Source organism: Merops nubicus, unplaced genomic scaffold (assembly GCF_000691845.1).
Source record: "Merops nubicus isolate BGI_N331 unplaced genomic scaffold, ASM69184v1 scaffold6478, whole genome shotgun sequence".
Taxonomy (NCBI): domain Eukaryota; kingdom Metazoa; phylum Chordata; class Aves; order Coraciiformes; family Meropidae; genus Merops; species Merops nubicus.
Genome location: NW_008623536.1, coordinates 19,411 through 40,456, shown reverse-complemented (window position 1 = coordinate 40,456; position 21,046 = coordinate 19,411). Strand labels below are relative to the sequence as shown.

At 37.6% G+C, this 21,046-nt stretch overlaps 1 protein-coding gene across 1 annotated transcript in view; it reads right to left on the bottom strand.

Moving 5' to 3' along the window:
* Nucleotides 1-2,867: 2,867 nt before the first annotated feature.
* Nucleotides 2,868-21,046, bottom strand: part of PNPLA8 (patatin-like phospholipase domain containing 8) — a 36,855-nt gene continuing 18,676 nt past the window's right edge. The window contains exons 8-9 of the mRNA XM_008945094.1: nucleotides 5,547-5,742; nucleotides 2,868-3,475 (exon numbers count right to left, since the gene is read on the bottom strand). Coding sequence (XP_008943342.1) covers nucleotides 3,201-3,475; nucleotides 5,547-5,742 — 471 coding nt within the window. The 3' untranslated portion in view covers nucleotides 2,868-3,200. The remainder of the gene's footprint in view (nucleotides 3,476-5,546; nucleotides 5,743-21,046) is intronic.

The following is a 21,046-nucleotide window of genomic DNA, read 5'->3' as shown; positions in this document are numbered from 1 at the left end:
ACTGCATCAGGATCTTTTTGTAGAATGACCCTGATTTTAAATAACAGACTTTTCTTCTTGCTCTTTCTATGTAGCCTCAACCACATCAGTTTAAGAGCAATGGTATTTTTAGCCTCTCTTGGCCCAAGAGTGACCGGGTGTTTCAGGAGAGGGTTACCAAGTGTTGCTGCTAGCACATACCTTCCCATGCGTGTGCTCTATCTCAAACGCTAATATTTATGCAACTCGGAACCAGACTTCCCTTAGTACAAATCAAGATTAACATAAAGCTTTACAGAGGTCTAATATGAAGCCCATGCACTTCTCATGTCCTGCTGAGGCTACAGATGCTGGAATTTTGCAGAGAGAAGGCAAACCACCTGCCAAGCACTGTTTTGCAAGTACCCTTCTGAAAGCAGAACAGCACTTGCCTTTGCTCCTGGGAGCTGATTAAATGCACTGAAGTAAATCCACTTGGAAAGGCCATGTCAAGTAACACAGAGACAACACAGATACCTTAGCAAGTGTATTGCAACTTCTTTAATATGGGATCTCAGCAGTCAGCCAAATAGCTGCACTCATCAGCCTAGAATATGTTTAATGTAGTCTTCTGGAAGGGAGATGATTGGAAAAAACAAGGCTCTATATAAAAAGACTGTTTTTTTAATGGAGCTGTAGTGGAAACTTCCTAGGCAACTCCTAAGAACTAGAAATAACATCATATTTAAATAAAGCTAATCTGAGATATTCTGTACTCATTCAAAAGATGGGTAGCTTTCCTGGTTTACATTCTCTAATCAACTCCTAGTATAATGTTAAATTTATCCATGAAAAGAGTAGAAAGTACTCTGAGAACTTCTCAGAGAAGAAAAATTCTGGCATTACAGCAGACAAACAACATTCCACCTGCAAAGCCTAGCTCAGTATGTACACTTAGCCCACTGTCTGAACACGAGTACCTCACAGGCTTTATCTGCATAAAAATTAAATGAAAACATTACCACTTTGTTCATTACAGGTGTTTTCTTAAATACATATTTAACCAAAAAAATGATGACTGGAAACATGAATTCAGTTTATATAAATAATGCCTTTGATAACCTTATGGATGCTGCTTAGATTTTACTCTTTGCCAGGGTAAGCATGTTATATATGGTGTTACAGGAGGCTATTGTGTTTTGGTTTAGGATGCTGGCAATGCTGTTTAAAATAATGATCAAAATAATGTTGACTTTTTATTTTTTTTATGCTTAAACTATCTCACACCAATGGGAAAGGCTTGATATCACCTAAATCTTTTACTCAGTTCTTTAGTAACTGTAGTGAAGAAAGGAAGCTGTATAAAGTACTGTCGCACCAAGATCATTAAGCCTTTATTTTTAGCATTTTTATTGCACTGTTTAGTGAACTTTTGGTGCTCATAGTTAAAAGAAAACAGGAGCGGGGGGGGGAGAAACGAACAATATACATTCTTTCACTTCTTATCTTTAAATTGCTATAGCTTTTTAACTTTTGTTTCCCTTCTTTTCCCTTCCTTGCCCACTGAATGGCAAAGGCTTCTTTAGTCCTTATGTACCTGAAATTTATTTGCATTTGGAACAATTTAAAAAACATGGGGGCTACAGCTTAAGTACTATAGCTTCTAGGCTCATTGGGGAAAAAAAAAAAAAAAAAAAAAAAAGCTCATAAGCTGAGGGAGCACCAGAAATGGTATGGTTATCTGAGTAAAATTATACTACTAAAAATTAAACTCTTTTGTGAGATTAAAAATAAAGGCTTAAATCAAATGTTTTGTTGCATAGTCACAGAATACTATCTAGCAACTCCTAAGATAACAAAGGCTCTCAGCTGTCTTCTTCAAAGTTCCTTTCCTAAAGGCGGCCAAATGACATGTTCAATGATTTAAGACAAGCACAGGAGGTGATTATCCAAGTAGATGTTCTTTTTAGTAGGTAAAGCAATGGCAGGTGATTAGTCCCAAACAGCAAAGTGACAAATGCACTGGTTTTTGGTGAAACTGGACATTTTATCTAATGCATAAACCATTCATTTTATCTAGTAAGTATTTTCATAAATAATAGCATCATTCTGGTTGGAAGAGACCTTCAAGATCAAGTCCAGCTGTTTCATGTACTGTAGCTGCCTACTCAGAGGCAAGTACTCACTCAGAAACCCGTCAAGCAACCTCATTAAGGGGTTCATGCCCAGCCCGTGCCAGCCCCCGCGTGTGGCTGACGCACCCCGTGGCCGCCGCTCACACACCGACCGAGGCAAGAAGCTGCAAGGGAACGAGCAGTATGATCACCGAAAGCTCTAAATGTTAATGTATTTCTAAAGTAATTTCAAGAGGATATATGCATGAAAGTTAGTAGACTAAAGGAAAGGTGTAATTTATTGTTTCATGTGTCAACTGCTAATTTTCTTCCTGACTAGAGATACTTGAAGTTTGGCATCCAAAACTGAGGCTTCTATAGTAAGCTTCTCATTCACATGAACTATTTTCTTTATCTTGTGACAGGAATAGCTGCTCAAGTGAAGTCTTGGGTATTAAGGTTATTTTCAAATAATGACTGAACAAATCTGAAGTTATCCCAATAAAAACAATAAGCAGGAAGTCCTAAAAATATAGGTTAATTTTTATAATTTAATATGCCATTTATAGTAACCCCAACATCTTAATCAATACTGTTATGTACAAAAAACATCAAAAATAAAAAAAAATTAAACGTTATCTTTCAAATGTAAAAGTGCAATTAACACAGGCAGAGTTTTTATAAGAACATTACATTTCTATTAAATTCACTGGCTACACAAGAGCCTAACACGTATATCGCCTACACTAAAGTGAATGAGGATTTTATTTTTTGTTAAATTTTGAATAAGCCTGGTAGTTGATAAATAAAGTTTTACTGCCACCGTAATTATGATACATACATCCAAAAATGCATAGCACAATTGTTTTCATAATTTTCAGTTTTACTGACTTTCACACACTGAAGTAGATCAACAGAAAGATCCATAAAGTTCAAAAAACAATTTAACACCATGAAACCTTGTATCAAGTAAGTGTGCACAAAACATCCATCCTGAATTGCTTTCTCCAGAACTCTGATGGCTTTCCAAAGATGTTATTTAGCCCCAATAAACATTCTTCCTTTACAGTACCAAATGGATTTTCTGGATCAAAAATTTACATTTATGGTCTTTCATGCATTACATGTTCACAATTTGGAAAGAAATGGAAGGCCTTCATACATGTCAGCCTTTAATCTCATCCAGTCCTGAAGTCTCTGCAAAGTTGTTTTTTCTTGTGTTAATATTTTTGCAGCTTTTCTCAGTTTTTCTTCATTTCGTTCTAAATAACGAATTCCATCTGTCTGCAGCTGATTGAGTTTCTCTTTACGACTCTCATCCAGAGGGATGTCTTCATTCATGAGAGGGTTAAATCTGAAATAAGTATCTGGTGGTAACAGTGCATCCAGCATGGTGTGGACTTCTGTATTGAAAACAAAAGGAGGAAACAGTTGTATTTACATCAGAGAGACAAAGAGTCTCTGACCAAGTGCTCTGGAGCGACAGAGCAAGTGTCCATCCTCGCTGCTTTGCCGAGTAAGCTTTTTGCACCATTGCCTTATCAAAAACTTTCTCATTAGAAGGCTTGCAAATGGCCCTGTAAGCTCCCTCTACTCTGAAAAGCTTCACCTCTTATCCTAAGACAACTTCACTGGTATGACGATTAAGGCGACTTTGCAGCTCTCCAGCTGTTTAATGACATGCCCATCCCATTCCTTGAGGGTAACTGCTGCTCCAGCCCGCGCGCTCACGAGTTGTTACGCGCACTGCTAACGGCCGCAGCAGGTATTACGAAAACAACAGCTGTAGAGTCTTCTCTAATCTCAAAGACTGCAGTAAAAAATATGTAGCTTTAAAGCTTTCTTTTGTTTGCTGCTAATGCATGTTTTATATATTACTATAGATTTGGGGTTTGAACTTAACATTCACTTAATTTAAAATGTTAAGGTTAAATTTTAACTGTTCAGTTAGCTAGTGCAGTAGTGAACTGGCTATATATTTGTATGTTCCTCTCTTCCTTTTTGCCCTTCTTTTATAACCTATTTTCTCTCTCCTTTTAGTTCTCTCTTTATTTGCTCTCTTAAAATTCCATTTCTACAACTTCTTTCATCTTTCAATCTCTTTCATTTCCACGTTCTTTGCATTCTTGCCATGTTTCTCCATTCTTCCAAACATCTACTGTTACATAAAAATTTGGAAGTGAATAGAGTATCATAGGTAAGACCACAGCAAGATTCGTGTTAACCTGAAAAATCTTCTCTGCTTGATTCCTCCTCCTGTAAATTATTCAGCTGTGTCTCTCTTCTTGTCTCACCACAGCCATTTTTTTCTTGATCTTTTTCTTTCATAATACAACTTCCTACTTGCTCAAATCTACGCTCCCCTCTTTCATTTTGTGTCCTTTGGTCTCTGCAATGAAATCCCCTTTCCTCCTCTTCCTCATCAAATTTCCTGCTTGATTTTTCATCTGCAGTGAAACTTTTTCTTCCCTTCACAGAAAGTGGACAGCATGTCTCTCCTGCCCAGAATTCTCACTGTCTTTCCATGACTGTGAAAAAAACAGAGGCAGCCCAAAATATAGCTGCTTCTTACTAATGACAGCCAGTTCACAGAGATCATGCAGCAAGGGATCTAGACTGTAAGAGTATTTCTCGTTCCCCAGCCTTTCACAGTATCAGTTTCCTTTGTTGGGGATGGGCATCTCGTATCATGCCTGCATTATGACATGCTCTGCATATCAATATTTCATGTTTATAAAAACAAAACAGATGTAAACTGGTCATGACAGAATTCCAGTGTACTGCTGTCCTACAACAGGTTTTTTTTTTTTTGAGAACACAGGCTTGGCTCCTCCTGATAGCAACAGAAGTCATGACCATCAGCAGAGACATTCTAACCCTTGGAAAGGTGCACGTATGAAAGCACATATAGAAAAGAACAGAACTAAAGTATTTAAATTAATGTTCTGTATTAATTGTTATGTTATATAATAAGCTATATTAACTACTAAGCATTTCTGTTTACAGGAAGAACAATGAAAATATGATTTTTCTATTGAGATTAATTCCTGAGTATGCCTTTATCCTGAAGCACAAGCAAAAACCTAACCCTTCATAGTAATAATCCAACAGAATTTATATCACTGGAGAAGTTTTAAGGTATCTTTTATCTTTAGCATACCTATGTCATTAACCTCACGTTAGCAGTTCAGAACTCAAACTAAAAGAGCTTAACAACAGTTAAGATGAGGATTCACAGAGATAAGGCTAAGAAACACATGCATATTAGCTCCAGAAAACCAGTAATACTGGTACTAAAACACCATCTATATGGAGGGAATCACACAGAGACACGCTTCAACTAGTTTCAGTGGGGCAGGTAGATAGCAGAAAGGAAGAAACAAGGTTGCAGATCACTCTCCAAACTGGCACTGTAATTCTAATAAATGCCCCCCCAAAAGCAGCCACAGTACAGACGTATCTCAGGACACCAACCTTCCGTGTCGGTGGCACTGCTGATGACGTTTGTGAGCTTGGCTTTCAGGCTGGTGTACGTGACGTTGGCCTTCCCCTCGCTTTCGTACCGACCGGTGCCCAGCGATATCAGACACTGCAGTGGGACCTTTGGCCAGAGACACTTGCACTCGTGAACTGCCAGTGCTGAAGGGTTATTTAGAAGCAGACCTCCATCCTATAAATCAAAAAGAAATACTAATATTAGTACTATACATAACACAGGGTCATAAAAGAAACTGCAGCTATAAACTAAACAAGCATAGCAGTAATAGACAAAATAAATGAAATCAAACAAGCATTCATTTTGATCTTTTGTGCAGCTGCTGTGTTTGTGGTATGGAGCACCTGCACAGCAAGGCGTCCTGGGCAGGTAACATTCTCAGAGCAGTTTCTGGATCTGTGGTTAGTTCTCTTGTTGTTAGTATCGTATAGACGACGCTGAAACAGCAGCATTCACTGGAGTATCTGAAGAAGTTATGACTTCATCTTCTGAAGATCTCTTAGGTAAGACAGATGCATATTGGCAATTTCTTAAACAATCAAAAAGTCTGTATTTCAAAATGTTTATTACTGGCATTACAAAGATAATGTAACAAATTTAACTAGTTACAACTGTAACAAAATATAAATCACTGCCTGCAGACTCTAAAATAAACAACCTACCTACCTAAATAAACAAATCACACACACACACAAAATACCACAAGAGCTAGTCTTGTCTAAAGCTACTTTATAGGTACAGTCAGTGCTTAAGATGCGATAGCCTGAAATTAAGACTTGGGAAATTACAGAATTATTTATGTTGGAAGGGTTCTGCAGAGCTTATCTGCTCAAGCAGGGTCAGCTACAGTGTGTTGCCCAAAGACATGTCCAGTTGGGTTTTGAGTATCTCCACAAACAAGACTCCGAAACATCTCTAAGCAACCTGTTCCAGTGTTTGACCACCCTCACAGTAAAAATCTTTTGTGTTCAGTCAGAACTACATTGTGTTTTTATTTGTGTCTTTTGTCCTGTCAGTGGGCACTACTGGGAAGATTATGGCTCCCTCACCTTCTTTCCCACCTATCCTTTATTCGTATACATTGATAAGATGCCCCCAAGCCTCCTCTTCTCTAGAAGGAACAGTCAAAGATCTCTCAGTCTCTTCTCATATGAAAATGCTGCAGTCCCTTAATCATCATTGTGGACCTGCACCAGTATGCTCACATCTCCTGTACTGGGAAACTGGACACAGCACTCCAGATACAGTCTCAGCAGTGCAGAGGCAAGATGATCTCCCTTGACCTGCTGGCAAGGCTGTTCTTAATGCAGCCCAGGATGCTCTTGGCCTTTCTGCCACAAGGGTGCAATGCTAGCTCACATTCAGCTTGTGGACCACCAGGAACTCACAGTCCTTCTCCACCACGCTGCTTTACAACCAGTCAGTCCCCAGTGTGGGCTGGTGCATGGAGTTATTCCTCCTCAGATGCAGGACTCTGTTTTTCCCCTTGTTCAACTTTATGAGAATTCTCCAGCCTGTTGAAGTTGCCCAGCCATCTTGTGTACTATACCTCCATCCTAAATTTGTATAATGTGCAAAATTCCTGCAGGTGCACTCCATCATCCAGGTCATTAGTGAAGATGTTAAGTAGTACTGGCCCCAGTAATGACCCCTGGGGTACACATCTAGTGATGTGCTTCCCACTGGACTTTGTGACACTGATCCCAGCCCTCTAGGCCCAGTCATTCAGCTATTTTGCAGTCTCCTTCACTGTCTGCTTATCTAACCTAAACTTTGTCTACCTGTCTGTGATGTTATGGGAGATAAGTGTCAAAGGCTTTACTGATGTTCAAGTAAACAACATCCACTGCTTTCCACTTGTCCATCAAACTAGTCACCTCACTGCAAAAGGCTACCAGGTTGGTCAGTCATGAGTTTCCCTTTGTAAATCCATACTGACTACTTTCTTGTCCTTCATGACTTTGAAGATCCTTTTCAGGAGGACTTCATCACCTCCTGAAGGACTGGGCTGAGGACAACTGTAGTCCTCCAGAGCTTTCTTCTTGTCCATCCTAAAGACAGGAATGGTACTTGCTCTCCCGCCCTCTACCTATGACCATGATCATTTAACAATAATCAAGAGTTACCATGTAAAGGCATCACCCAGCTCCATCAGCACTTGTATGCAACCTGTCAGGCCCAACAAATTTATATACGTCTAGTTTAACTGCTATCTAACCTGGTTCTCAGCCTGGGATTCCTGAGAGCCATTTTTACTGGTAACGACTGAGATGAAGGCAGCATTAAGCATCTTGGCCTCTTCCATGCCATTTGTCACCAGCTCCCCTGCCCCACTCAGTGTTGGGCACACATTTTCCATAGCCTTCCTTCTGTTGTTTATGTACTTGTAGATTCCTTTGTTGTTGCCTTTCACATCCCTCTCCAGATTCAACTCCAGGTTGGCTTTTGCTTTTCTAACCCCATCTCTGCAGGGCTGGACAGGAGCTCCATACTCCTCCTGGGTCACCTGCTTCCACCTTTTTAGGTCTCAGCTTAGTTAGGGCCTCCTTGCTCATCCATGCCTACCAGCTTTGCTTAATTTCCTAATTGTTGGACTGTCCCTTCTTGAGCTTGGAGAAAGTGATTACTGAGTATCAGCCAGCATTCCCGGACCCCTCCTCTCTTCAAGGCTCTAGCCCATGGAATTCTTCCAAGCAGGGTTCTGAAGATGAAGAAGTCTGCTCTCCTGAAATCCAGTTCCACTTTTTTCCCCTCCTCCTTTCTCTTAGGATATTGAACTCCATCATCTCATGGTCATTGTAGCCAAGACTTTAACTTGCATGTCCCTGAGCAGTTCTTTATTCTTCATAAGCATGAGGCTCAGCAGAGCACCTTTCCTTGTTGGCTCCTCCAGCTGTGCCAGGACTTTGTCATCAACGCATTTGAGAAATCTCCTAGGTTGCTTGAGCTCTTTTGTATTGTTCTTTCATCAGGTATCAGGATGATTCCAGTCCTCTCCATGTACCAGGCCCTGGGAACACGAGGCTTCTTTAAGTTGTCTGAAGATAAGACAGCCCAAGACTAACAGGAACAAAGACTAATCTTACCACTCTGGAAGTGAGGAGAGATATCTTTTGCTCTACACCAAAAAAGTAGGTGATGAGGCTGGGGTAAAATACTTTAGGACTAACAGGAATCAGTATGACTGACAGTAAGTGTGAGAAGCATTCAGACAAGGAGTTGTTGATGCAGCAAACCTAAAAGTTTGTTCAGCACTTCATGGAAGGAAACAATCTTCACTCCAACTAATAGCTTACTTTGGATTTTAAATTCAATGGGACTTTCTATATTGGGAATGCCTTAAAAAAACCCCAACCAGTTATGTTTTCAGCTTCAGTTTTGCCTTTATCAAGAGCAGAGATGCAGATCTTTATAGCCATTCAAAATCTATGCAAAGAAAACATGTAAAATACAAAAGAAACAGAACATTGACTACGATAAGCATTATGCATAAGCCCCTGTATCCTAAAGCTCCCTGAGCTCCCTACAGCCCATACCTGACCATCACACTATCAGACTGAAAAAAAAAAAAAGGCAGCTCAGGAACAGCTGAGAATAAAACATGGTTTGGAGCTGATAAACATTTTAAAGAAACTCCTTTTAACTACAGCTGTGCTAGATAAGTGAAAACAGGATTACTGAGCTGAGGTGTTTTTTTTAATTTTTATTTTTTAATCAAGCTTTCATTTCAACCTACAAAAAGCTCTTTGAACTTTTTCTGGATACTGTTCGCTTTGCTCAAAAAGCTGCTAAAATGAACGGTCTCTTCAGTGCCTGTTATCCTTTGCTTATGTTTAAATTAGCTTCTACACAGAAAATTAAGCACAAGGATGTTTTTGTCCTTGATATAAATTCCCCAGGAATCTTAATCTAAAACTTTAATATTTATCTTTATGGTGCTTATTTTCTTTACATCTTAGATTAAAACCACGCTTACCAAACAATTTCCACTTATCTTGTCAATCTAACTTAATTAAACATGATTGCTTCACCATGGGAAAATTAGTGTTTACTGAAAGTTAGGGGGTATGCAATACTAGAATACTACAACATTTTTGTAATATTGACAAACAGAAGATCAAAAGCAAGTAAAGTACATGCACTTACACGTATCAGATGTGTATTGTGATGGTAACTAACAGCTTTGTGCAATGACTTCCATATCTAAACATTCTCCAATTTAGGTTTATTGAAATGACAGTACATATCCATTCCTAATAATTTTTTTAATTTAGACACCTTTTCTTGCCTGTCTTTCATCCACCTACCAGTCATAAATTTAAATTGCCAGTTAGTATGATGGTAGAATTAGGATATTCCCAACACACTTCTGCAGGAGGGAAGAACGACAAACCAACAATAGTAATTCAGAAGCAAGAAGTTTAAGCCAAACAAATATATTGAGTCAGGCTGTGAACTGAAATACCTTCATAGCTGGGGAACAAAAGAAACCACTTGTAAAACCCTGTTTAGAAATACAGCAAAGTGGATAGCTGTGATGTGCTTTAGGAAAAATACAGCAACTACTGAAAAGATCAGGGAAACTGGGCATCCTAGTGACAAGCTGCACTGTGTACTCTGCTGAATGACTGCGGGGAAGTTTCATGTGCCTGACTTTTCATTAATAAAATCGTATTTACACAATAATGTATTTTAGAACGATTTCAAGTGCAGTGATCAGCAAATTCAAACATCAGCAATATGTGCAAAATGCAGTGACAGAATGCAGCCTTCAGTGTGTATGAATATTGTTGCATTCTTTGTGCTCCTTATCTACTTTATGGTATATATTTTCAGAATGTAATTTATAAATGAAAAGCATATATTTCGTGCACCCATACTAGCATAGCACAATTCTGATATAAAGCCTTCATACAAACAAAACAATGAAAACAAAAAAGGACCTTTATACCACATACATTAGTGTAAAAATCTTCTGGAATGAAGCGATATTTTAAATTATGCTATGTGCGCCCCAAAACCTTTTCCATTCCTAATAAATTTGTGAGTTCCTTTTCGACAGACAGAAAAGGAGGGACATTTGAAGATGTTCATCTATGCTATTAGATATATTGCTATTGTATGGTACTGTGTGCACACAGAAAGAGTGACAATATGAACTGCGTATTGGATAAACTACTGGATTATCAATGTAGACTTGGGCTAAAAGCAAAACCAGAAGGTCAAGTGAAGTGATTATCCCCTTTCATTCAGTACTCATGAGGTCAAACTGGGAATAGTGTGTAGGTAAACAGTAGGGAAGAAGGCTTTTTTAAAATTTCTAATAAAAATAATTGAAGAAATACAATAAATTAATCTTCAAACCAAGCTTAATACATATAAAGCCAAGCTGGTTATTGATAGCAAAGCTATCCCCAGGGACTGGGACATTACTTTCAGCCTTTTGCCAAAGGCTTTCAAAGTGGTAAACAGCCATTTGTTTCATTTCCCTTAAATTTTTACAGCTAATTCCCAAGTGAACTCAATGACTTTTTTTTTTTTTTAATACAGATTTTCCCAAAAAGTTCCCCGTGCAACTGTAACCACATTTTTAGGTCTTGCTGGTCATTAGCCAGAAGTCTAAAGCTGTAGCTAATTTTTCCCTATAAATTTTGTGATGGTTGCAAAATAGTCAGGGAAGGCTCCCTCATGATTTAACTACCAGATTGTAAATTATTTAGAGCAGGAAAAAATGCATCTTTTGTAGGCCAAATGGCCCAATGAAAATCCTATGGTGAAGATAACCTGTTAGCTCAGTTCCAGGGATAAAGAGAGGCCTAGTTAAACATTATGAAATGGATGGGGGAAAATTCTAGTCAGAAAGACGACATACCAGGTAGTCTCAAAGAAAGTGCTGAAGACCATTTAGGAATCTGGTAGCACTGGACCTTCAAAATTATTTCAGTGGGACAAGATTTTGAGATGAATGCGTCACCACCCACATATTTAAATCAATACTTCAAAAACTGTTATTTTAAATTAAAAGATTTAAATAAATAAATAGAACCATACTTTACCACAAGCAGTTGTTTCTAAGAAGTTCAGAACTTCTTTATGTTCACAGGCTATCACTCGATTTCCCAATTTTGTCAGACTCAAGTTGTGCATTGTAATTGTTCTGTGTAACATCCTGAGTGCTGCAGTTTCAGTTAAATGATGCTGAACTCATTGAATAAAATAATCTAGGACTGGATGAAGGACATATAACTTAAGAAAGCCAAGTCTGATATTTGGAAGCTGAGTTTGTTGGCTCCATAGTAACCACTTCACCTCACTGCCTATGCAGACATGCTTTGCATTTTAGTTCACCATTACAGACAGGCTCTGTTGTTCACTTTCATTGTCTTTGTGAAAAAGTGGAGACAGAATTAGTACAAAGCTATCACAGGCTAAGAATCTGAGTAGGCTTTTGAAAAAATGTTTTTTTTAAATTCTTTGTTTCAAGTCAACATAAATGTAATAAATATGCAGATTAAGGCTAAGGCTTAGTGCTTCAAATGAGGAGTTTGGAGTTGCTGCACTGTAACAAGGGCTTACACCTTAGGAAAAAAAAACTACTCTGAAAATATTTGCTCTAGTTTCCATAAGTAAAATGGGTGTGCCTTGCTGAATCATTCCGTAAAGTCAGCTCAACAGATTGACCTAAGTAGCAGCAAATGTCCTCAGAGTAGAAGATTGGAATGAGAAACAGCAAAGTTCTTTGGCTACCTCTAAGATCAAGTACAGGAAATCTATGTCACTGCACAAATGTTTCATAAACAGAAAACAGTACAGAAGTATAATCGTTTCCTCTTTATCTTGGTGACACACAACAGATGGTGGTGCCAACTATTACTAACAAATCTGTCTAAAATGAACAGTGCCCTAGAACCATTTGTTTTAGCCTTGTTCTAATGGTGGGCCTGATCCACTTTGCTGCATGAGAGAAGAGTAAGAAAAGATCTTTTTAATAGACTAATTTTCTATAAAGCATACAATGACCTACAGTTATCTCTTTACACAAATAGTTCATGTAATTTATTTAGAAGGACTCAGTCATGCTTCACAATCATGCTAATAGGGATGTTACTGGGTCAGCTCCAAACAGTTTATAATATATTCTGCACTATGCTAGTTACCAACAGAGGCCTTAATTGGCGACAGATATTAATGCAATCCTCCTGTACACCAAATTTGTAAAAATTTTAGAATGATCCAATTCCATTACTTAAGGAGAGAGAGAGATGCTCCTTTCAGTTCCCAAAACATCTTGTGCTCATTACTTCATAAGGCTATCTCAAAACTATTATTTCTGTTTGGACACTATAGAAACAAACACTCCAGAACTGTGACAAGTAACTGCTCAAGTGTGCACTGAAAAAGGGATTCACCTTGAGCTGGCTGTCAGAAAAACTCTTTTAGAAAATGTTTGTACAGAAAAGGAAAATTAAATGCAATTGTGTTTATGTTATTGAATGACACTAATATTACAATTTCCACTACTGCTGTCTTTTTTTAAAAAAAAAAAAAAGTCAGAAGGTGTATTAGTTGTATTTCTACCTCTACTACACCAGCTACAAAAAGAAAACACTACTGAGATCACATTACATAAACTAAAAAAATAAAGTTTGAAAGTTCTCTAAAAAGCCTCCTTTTCGGTACAACTGCTTTCCTCTACAGTATTTATAATTTATTTCCTAAAAATTAATAACACCATAATACACCGTTTGTAGACACACAAGTGTCACACAATGCTTCTGATAGCTATCTATACTTTCACTATTATAAGGTAAACATGTAATAATACATTTTACATTATTTTAATCTACATTAGCCATGTTTGCTCTTGACATGTCTTTAGAATGTCTGAGAATGGTTGGCTGAGGTAGACTGGTAGGTGATTGTCTTAAATTATTAACTCATGCCAGCAAGTCACTAATTCACAGAAAACGACCAGCTGCTCTGAAGCCGTTACTGAACTCATGGGCTTATGTCAGATATGAAAAACATACTCTTACACTGCACTGATGAAGATTTGACAAATATTTGCTTTGAGCAACCTGGTCTAGTGGGTGGTGTCCCTGCTCATGACAGGGGGGCTGGAATGTGATGATCTTTAAGGTCCCTTACAACCCCAACCATTCTACGATTCTGTGATTACCAGACAGTGCTAAAAAAAAAAATTTGGCAAGAAAATACATCATCAGATATTTCATTAAAAGCATAAGCTGTGCAGCATAGATTTAATTAAATGAATTCTGCAATGAGCAACAGGACACAATCAAAATAGTATATATTTCAGCTGTGGTTCCCAAATGATCCTCTGTAACACTACAAGCAAGGATCACAGTATGTAAGCTAATGAAAAATAGCAAAAACCAAAACCCAACAAACCCCAGAAAACTGGCTTGTGGTTCAATCTTCACTGGCCCCAAACACAGGCTCAAACTCAGGTTCTCCATATTATGTTTGTGAAGCACAGGCAAGGTTCTGGATTACAGTTAACCTCATTGCCTAAAACAACAACAAAAAATACCCCAACACATGGATCTGATTAAATTGTTCTGGATTCAGATGGGGCTAGGGTCCTCAAGTCTAAGAGATCTGTCCTTTCTGATAACATTTAACTAGAGATGCATATAAAATCTCATATTTTCTATGGCAGAGTGTATCAGACTAAGGAGAAAGCTCTGGGAGTTACATAGAATAATCACATGAATATAAAACCTCCAGAAATGAGTAAAAAATCCCAGATCCACAGATATTCTAATTCTTGTGAAAATTTTTTGAGACTCTGATCGACTTTCACATCAATAGCCTGATTAATGTTATTGATACTACTTATCAATATTAGTTTTGCTACCTAATTGGCCTTTACTTTTAGCTGCCAGTTTATTATGTAATAGTAAAATGTCAGGAAATTCAAATTATTTGAGAAAAAATACAAAGAGTATGAAGATTGGCAATCCAGGTGACTCATATTATTGGATCTATCACTGATAAATGCTACTCAAAACCTGCTGGCCATCATCTGTTTAAAACTATGATAATCAGAATGTTGTATGCTAGCTCTACAGATAACTTCTAAAACTAAATCCATTAGATTCCATACATTTCTTTTATCTTTTACATTATAATTTCAAACTGAAATGGAAATTCTCATAAAACCCCTTTATAATATACTACACAAGCTGCTTACATTTCTTCATACAAATTTATTCTTTGTTGACTCAAACGTTAGATTTCATTTCAACTGAAATAAAGCAGGTTTGTAATTAAGAGATTTAATCTTAAAATGGACAAAATTTTAAAAATGAAGTTACCTAGCAATTTGAGATAATTGATGTGAAGGGCTCAGGATTTCGATATAAAGCATCTAGCATTCGTATTCACAGTGGGGGGTAAGGGAAAGGGGAGAAAGAACCTAAGGAAAAGTTTTGCTTTTTCACAAGTCCTCTAAATTAAGAAGTCCATGCCTAGATGATAAAATACAAGATGAGTTTATCAAAGGCAGACAGAAATTGAAACAGAAATACTGAGATGAAGAAAACCTGAATTAATTAAGCACCTCACATACCAGACCTCTGGAAGTGATGAAAGACTCCAGTGGAGAAAACCAGCTGATCAGATGGGACAGCACTCCGTAATGAACAGGGAACTCTTTGGCTAAGACTGTTTTCTATCAGAGCAACTCAACAGCTGGTTTGGGGCTTTATTATTTTTTTATCCAAGCACAGGACAGCTAATGAAATCTGTTACTATAGATTTAGAGGCCTCGCAAATACAAAGGCCTTACTGTAAGTACAGCAGGACTCCACAGAAACCGAAAGGAGATGACATATAGCCAAGTGCTCAGAAACACAAAGCTACCCTCTTCAGATCAGGCTGGAATCAGACCAACCACGAGAAAGATCTGAGTAGAGCACTATCAGAATGATTTAGACCACCTACGTATAAAGTAGCCGCTGAAAAGACTACTGTAATTCTAAGCTGTATTTTCCTCTGAAAAAGGAAATACATGACAGTTAAGCCACCAGTGTACAGTGTTCCAGCCCGATCAACTCCTCTGAATTTTGTTTCCGATTTAGAAATACTAATTTGGAATCTTATATATGATTAAACTTTGCACACTGTCTTGGGTCATAACAAAACATGCTGAATGGTCCAGTTTAAAAAAAGAAAAAAAGGTTACTCAAACTGCAGCAGGTGCAATGAAGGACCATTAGGATGATCAAGAGAACACAGACTATTTTGTAAGACTGAAACAGACTGGCATATTTAGACAAACCAAATAGAAAAAAAGAAAAGGATATGAGTGCTTTCTATGTACACACCAGAAAGATAGATAAATACTACAAGAAGAAAAGTTAATTAAACTAGAGAGAGTACTGACACAAGGAGACTATCTGTATTAATTATCTAGGAATCGACATGAGTGAAAATGAGAAATTTGGGGGCCATGAGAAAAATGAAGAAAAACTTTCTTTAAATAAGCTTCTATAAAGATAGCAACACCAAAGACAGCTTTACATGTTTATGAACTCCAATCTATGATGCAGTTGATGACCATGACAGAGGACTGAATTTGACCTGGGGGAAACCATTTCATTCTATACTCCCTTATTTTTTTTTCCCCCCTAAAGAAATGTCAGCTGAAATAATTCTAAATTCTGTAGCAAAAAGTCTAATACGTATCTGCTACTAAAAACTGCAGTGTAAATATAGCCCCAGTAAAAGAAACATCACAAAGTAAAAAATCTTTGAAGAGACTGCCAACTGATTTGGGTTTGGCAAAATTACCACTATAAATGAATCTTTGTATTGGAAGAGAAGCTCAGTACAGGAAATATGGCTTAGACATTGTGCCCACATGACTAAGGGGAATGCACTGGGTATTGAACGGGTCGATCTACGCACGCTTTTTATCTACGGCGAAAACTCTTCCTAGCGCAGTACTATGAGCTGCACCCATGACACGAAGAGGCCAGTTCCCTGAATGATAACAGAGGGGGCAAATTAGAGGCTGGATGGTAGGTGACAAAGTGTGAAGTGATGGCTCACATTAAGCACCAGACCTCTACCTATCATAAACAAGCTTTACTTCAGGGAAAAAGTAGAAGTATATCGATAGTCCCGCTACATCCTTAGGTTTTTATTTGCAACGAGTATCACGAGGCTATTTCATATGGAAATACAGCACAATTCAAGTCAGTATTAGACAGATACACAACCTGAAAAAAAAAAAAACAAAAAAAACAACAAAACAAACTAAAAACTGGAAGCTATCGCGAACTGACAATGAAATGGTCTTTTTGATTGAAGACATGGTGGCCGGTAGCATCGGAATTTGAGAGTAGCAGTTGAATTGACTCAGTTCATAATGTTTCACTATACCATCTTCTGATTTTACAAGATTTGTTTTAGAACAAATATTAGCTGGAAAATGGTGTCAACTAAAAATATATGGACTCAGAAATCTAAGCAAAAAAATCATTATGTGTAATACAGCTCATTTGAGAGCGAGTTGTTTTAAGTTACACACTCTGGAGGTTACATTAGCAAAGCATCACTCTGAATCATTTGAGATAAAAGATACAGTGCTTCCATGTTAAATGCCTAAACAAACTACAATCTCATTTCACTACACAAATCTTCCAACACCTCACTTAGCAAGTCTCTGCAGGGAATCTTGGAAGTAGTCTGCTCTGCAAAATGCCACAGCGATATCACAAAGGCTGGTGGCAGACCGCACCACGCGTGTCCACCTGAAGAGCTGCTAACCAAACCTCTGGAATCCACAAAAGAAATGCACGTATCTGTGTAGCAAACGCACTGCAGCAAGCTCCCTCTGCCTTACACAGGAGGCGGCATTGGCCCAAGGGCTGTAGGAAAATGTGTATGGCAACAAGTAGACGGAGAAACAAAGAAACATTTGCTTCTATCATTGTGAGAACAAGATACACCTACTAAACGTCGGTCTGTGTAAGCTCTGGCGCATACTGATCACCGTGGCACATCCTAAGAATGAAAAGAACTTCAATGTGACCTATATTCTATGTCTTCTTAGAGCCTGGGAAGCACCCTTGAATCTAATTTTAAAAGCCACCGTGTAAAACCAATTAGGGTAGGATCCACTAAGCAAATCACTTTTGAAGGCCGCTCCTGTAACAAGCTACAAAGATGACATGGCTTTACAGATTTACTAAATAATGAAAGGAAGGGGAAAGTTTGGAAAATAATAAGAAACTGTGTATTATCTTTACTTAATGAAAGCGAGATTTGAAATTTTAGTTTCATCCTATTGCTGCACATTCATACTGTTTTAGTTCTAGGTTGTGTTCCCAGCACACATCCTGTTACACCTGCGCTGTTAGAACCCCACTAACAGATCACCTGCCAATTGAACCTCTTCACTATCTGACCTTGCTCAAAGAAAGCACAAATGTTTGAACACTACTGGAAGTCAACACCAGCATTTTAATAAATGGAATTGTAATGCAGTATGAAATTGTGGGAAACTATGAAGGAAAAGGTGACCAAATCCTTTGTATCAAATAGTGTATATTTTATTTTGAGAAAAATACGTGGCTTTAACTTACCGCCACCACACACACATACAATCCCCACTGCACTCTTAATTAATCCTGTGGTACAAATTCATTTTTTAGTATAAACGCCAGTAAATTAAGTGTGCATAATGATTTTGTTAAATCTTAAATTGCTCTTTTAATTAATTGGTAATTTCCTCAGCATACTGTACTGTCTAGAGAAGTGACACTGAGTACTCCAAACGCTTTTCACACTACATAAAGAAGAAAAAGGAAGAATTGATGAATGAAAAACCCCTCTGTGGGAAGTAGGAAAAAAAACCCTCCCCACACTGGCTGTAATAGGACTGGGGAGAGGTTAATAGCCCTCAGTGCTTCATAACTAGATTTTAAAATAAAAAAAGCTGACATGTGGCTTCAATACAGCCTCTATATTGTAACATCATGGCTTGGTGTCTCTTGACTTGTGCGGTTCCTGGAGAAGCATGTTACAGGGATTAAATCACTTTGAATGTTAATGTGTTCCTCTTTTGAACCACAAAGAATATTAATCCTCCTCCCCTCATCTACCAACAGCTGCACTGTTTTTTCCTACTTAACTGAGTGGAACCAGATAGCACAGCATGATTGACCTGAATGTAAATATTGCTATTTGGTTTTGAACTGCTTATTTTTTGTGGAAATTTAACAAACCTGACATGAGCTTATCCACAGCACAAATAAGAATAAGTCTGCAGGCACGCAGAAATGTCTTTCTAAACAATTCCATCAGAAGAATTATAAAAATAACTTATTACCTTATTAAAAAAACACACTTTACAATCCCCTCAAATATTTACAGTGACTAGTACAGGAAGTCAGACTGGAATGTTCCCAGAGAAAGGGCACACATGTGGGTACACTGATACACACGTGTACATAAATATGCAGATCATGGAAAAGTAAGTGCTAAAGCGAGCAGCTACAGTTCAGTTCAGGCATGATTCCAGCGTATACATCCAGAGTCCTATATAAAATCTTTAGGAATTCATCTCAACCCTACACAAAACTCTCATTCAACTACTTCATACAGTTTGCAAAAGGACTCCCAACTTTGACAAAAGCAAAACAACGTATGACAGGAATATGCTGGCTGACTGTGAAACAAATCCACTGAATTTCCATTACCAATTTAAGTAATTTCACACATTTGAAGACTCCTAAGTCAGATCAACTGCCAGAGCGCTTTTCATTCAGATTCAAATTTTACAACTGACTGATAAGCCAATACATAACCTGGTCTCTATAAATAATCCTTTAGACTCCCAAACTTCAAAGTCATGAAACAAATCTCATTATATTTAGTATTCTGAATTTTCACAGACATTTCACAATCATTTTCACATTTGCGCTGTCTCTATTCTTTGAATTATTTAGAAATATCAACACTGCAGAATCTGATTATATATAAATTGAGACATTAGTATAGTTTATGTTAGAAAAGAGATTATGCAGGTTTCTCAATGGAAATTTCTAGTCAATTTTTTAAAAACCTTCAAAAGACCATCATCTTTCTGGCACTGTACTACAATCCTGAAGCCTTTGACATAAATGATTATTTACAATTAATCGTAATGTGCTGATGCACTTTTCAAACATCATGATACAATTGAGAATGTCTAACAATGTTATGCTTCATCTCTTTCCATAGCTCAAAAGCAGCCCAGCCTGTTAGTGTACAGGTCTGAAGTGGTAAGACAGAAAAGAGCAAGTATTTCCTAATGAATTACAAATGCTAGCATCACACATGACCTGGCCGAGAAACTTAACATGACAATTGCAGTGCACTTTTAGAATAAAGATACATAACCAAAATCTACTATCTCATATTTATGATATGAGCTACAACTAAGGACTCAGAGTAATTAACACTTTAAAAATAATCACAATTTTATTTTAAACAGGAATATGAAAGCATTTAGAATTCTATTAAAAAACATTTATTCATATATATACTTTTCAATTAATCTTGGATACTTGAGATGAAACTCTTGATTACCTTGCAATTTCCTGAGGTACCATTACATCCAAGAACATAACGTTAACCGGTCTCCTACATTCACGGAGGCTTTTACCCAAAGGTTAAAACAAGGTAACTGAAGCCTGAGTGTGCAGTGGTGGATTTATGAGCCAAGATACAAATCTGCATGAAGAGAGCTGCATAGCATTTCTCATGCAGCACCTTGCTAAACAGCTGTCCATAAAACATATAAAAAGCATGGTCCACTCAAAATAGATAATTAAGAAAACAGAGATGTAGTAAGAAAAGTGTAATCTGGGGAAAGAAAAGCATGAAAGACATGAACAATAACCACCTTTGGATTCTGAAAGAATTCAAAAGTGTTTAAGTATTATGCCTGGGCAGAAGAGAGATTTTCAGATGATAGGGAAGTTTAAGTCTAGCAAATCTAACATCTGGTTCTACCACAATAAACAGGTTTAGTACTGAAAAGATACTTAGCTCTTTATGGCTCTCAAAGGTAAACCACATCTTATGGCCCTGCTTTCTAGCAATTAAATACATGAAATAGAAAAGAATGGTGAGTTTGCAAAACAGTGTTGCTAAGATCACATGGAAGGGCTTTGTCCAAAGACTTTGGAATAAGGAAAATGAACTAGTCTTCACTCCAGCTCTGTGTGTTCAAGAACACTGGATCTGATCTCAATTATTCTCAAGTCTGATAGATTGTACTTAAAAGTGAATACAGATGAAAGTACCAACTATCTTACTGCATTTCACCCAAGTCTGACGATTCAGAAATGATGTTTGGAAAAATAATTGTCTAAGCCCTGTGCAGAAGTTAAAAACGACGTTGTTTATTTACCTATTCTTCATACAGAATTACAGATAGATTATGATGTACTCTCAGTTC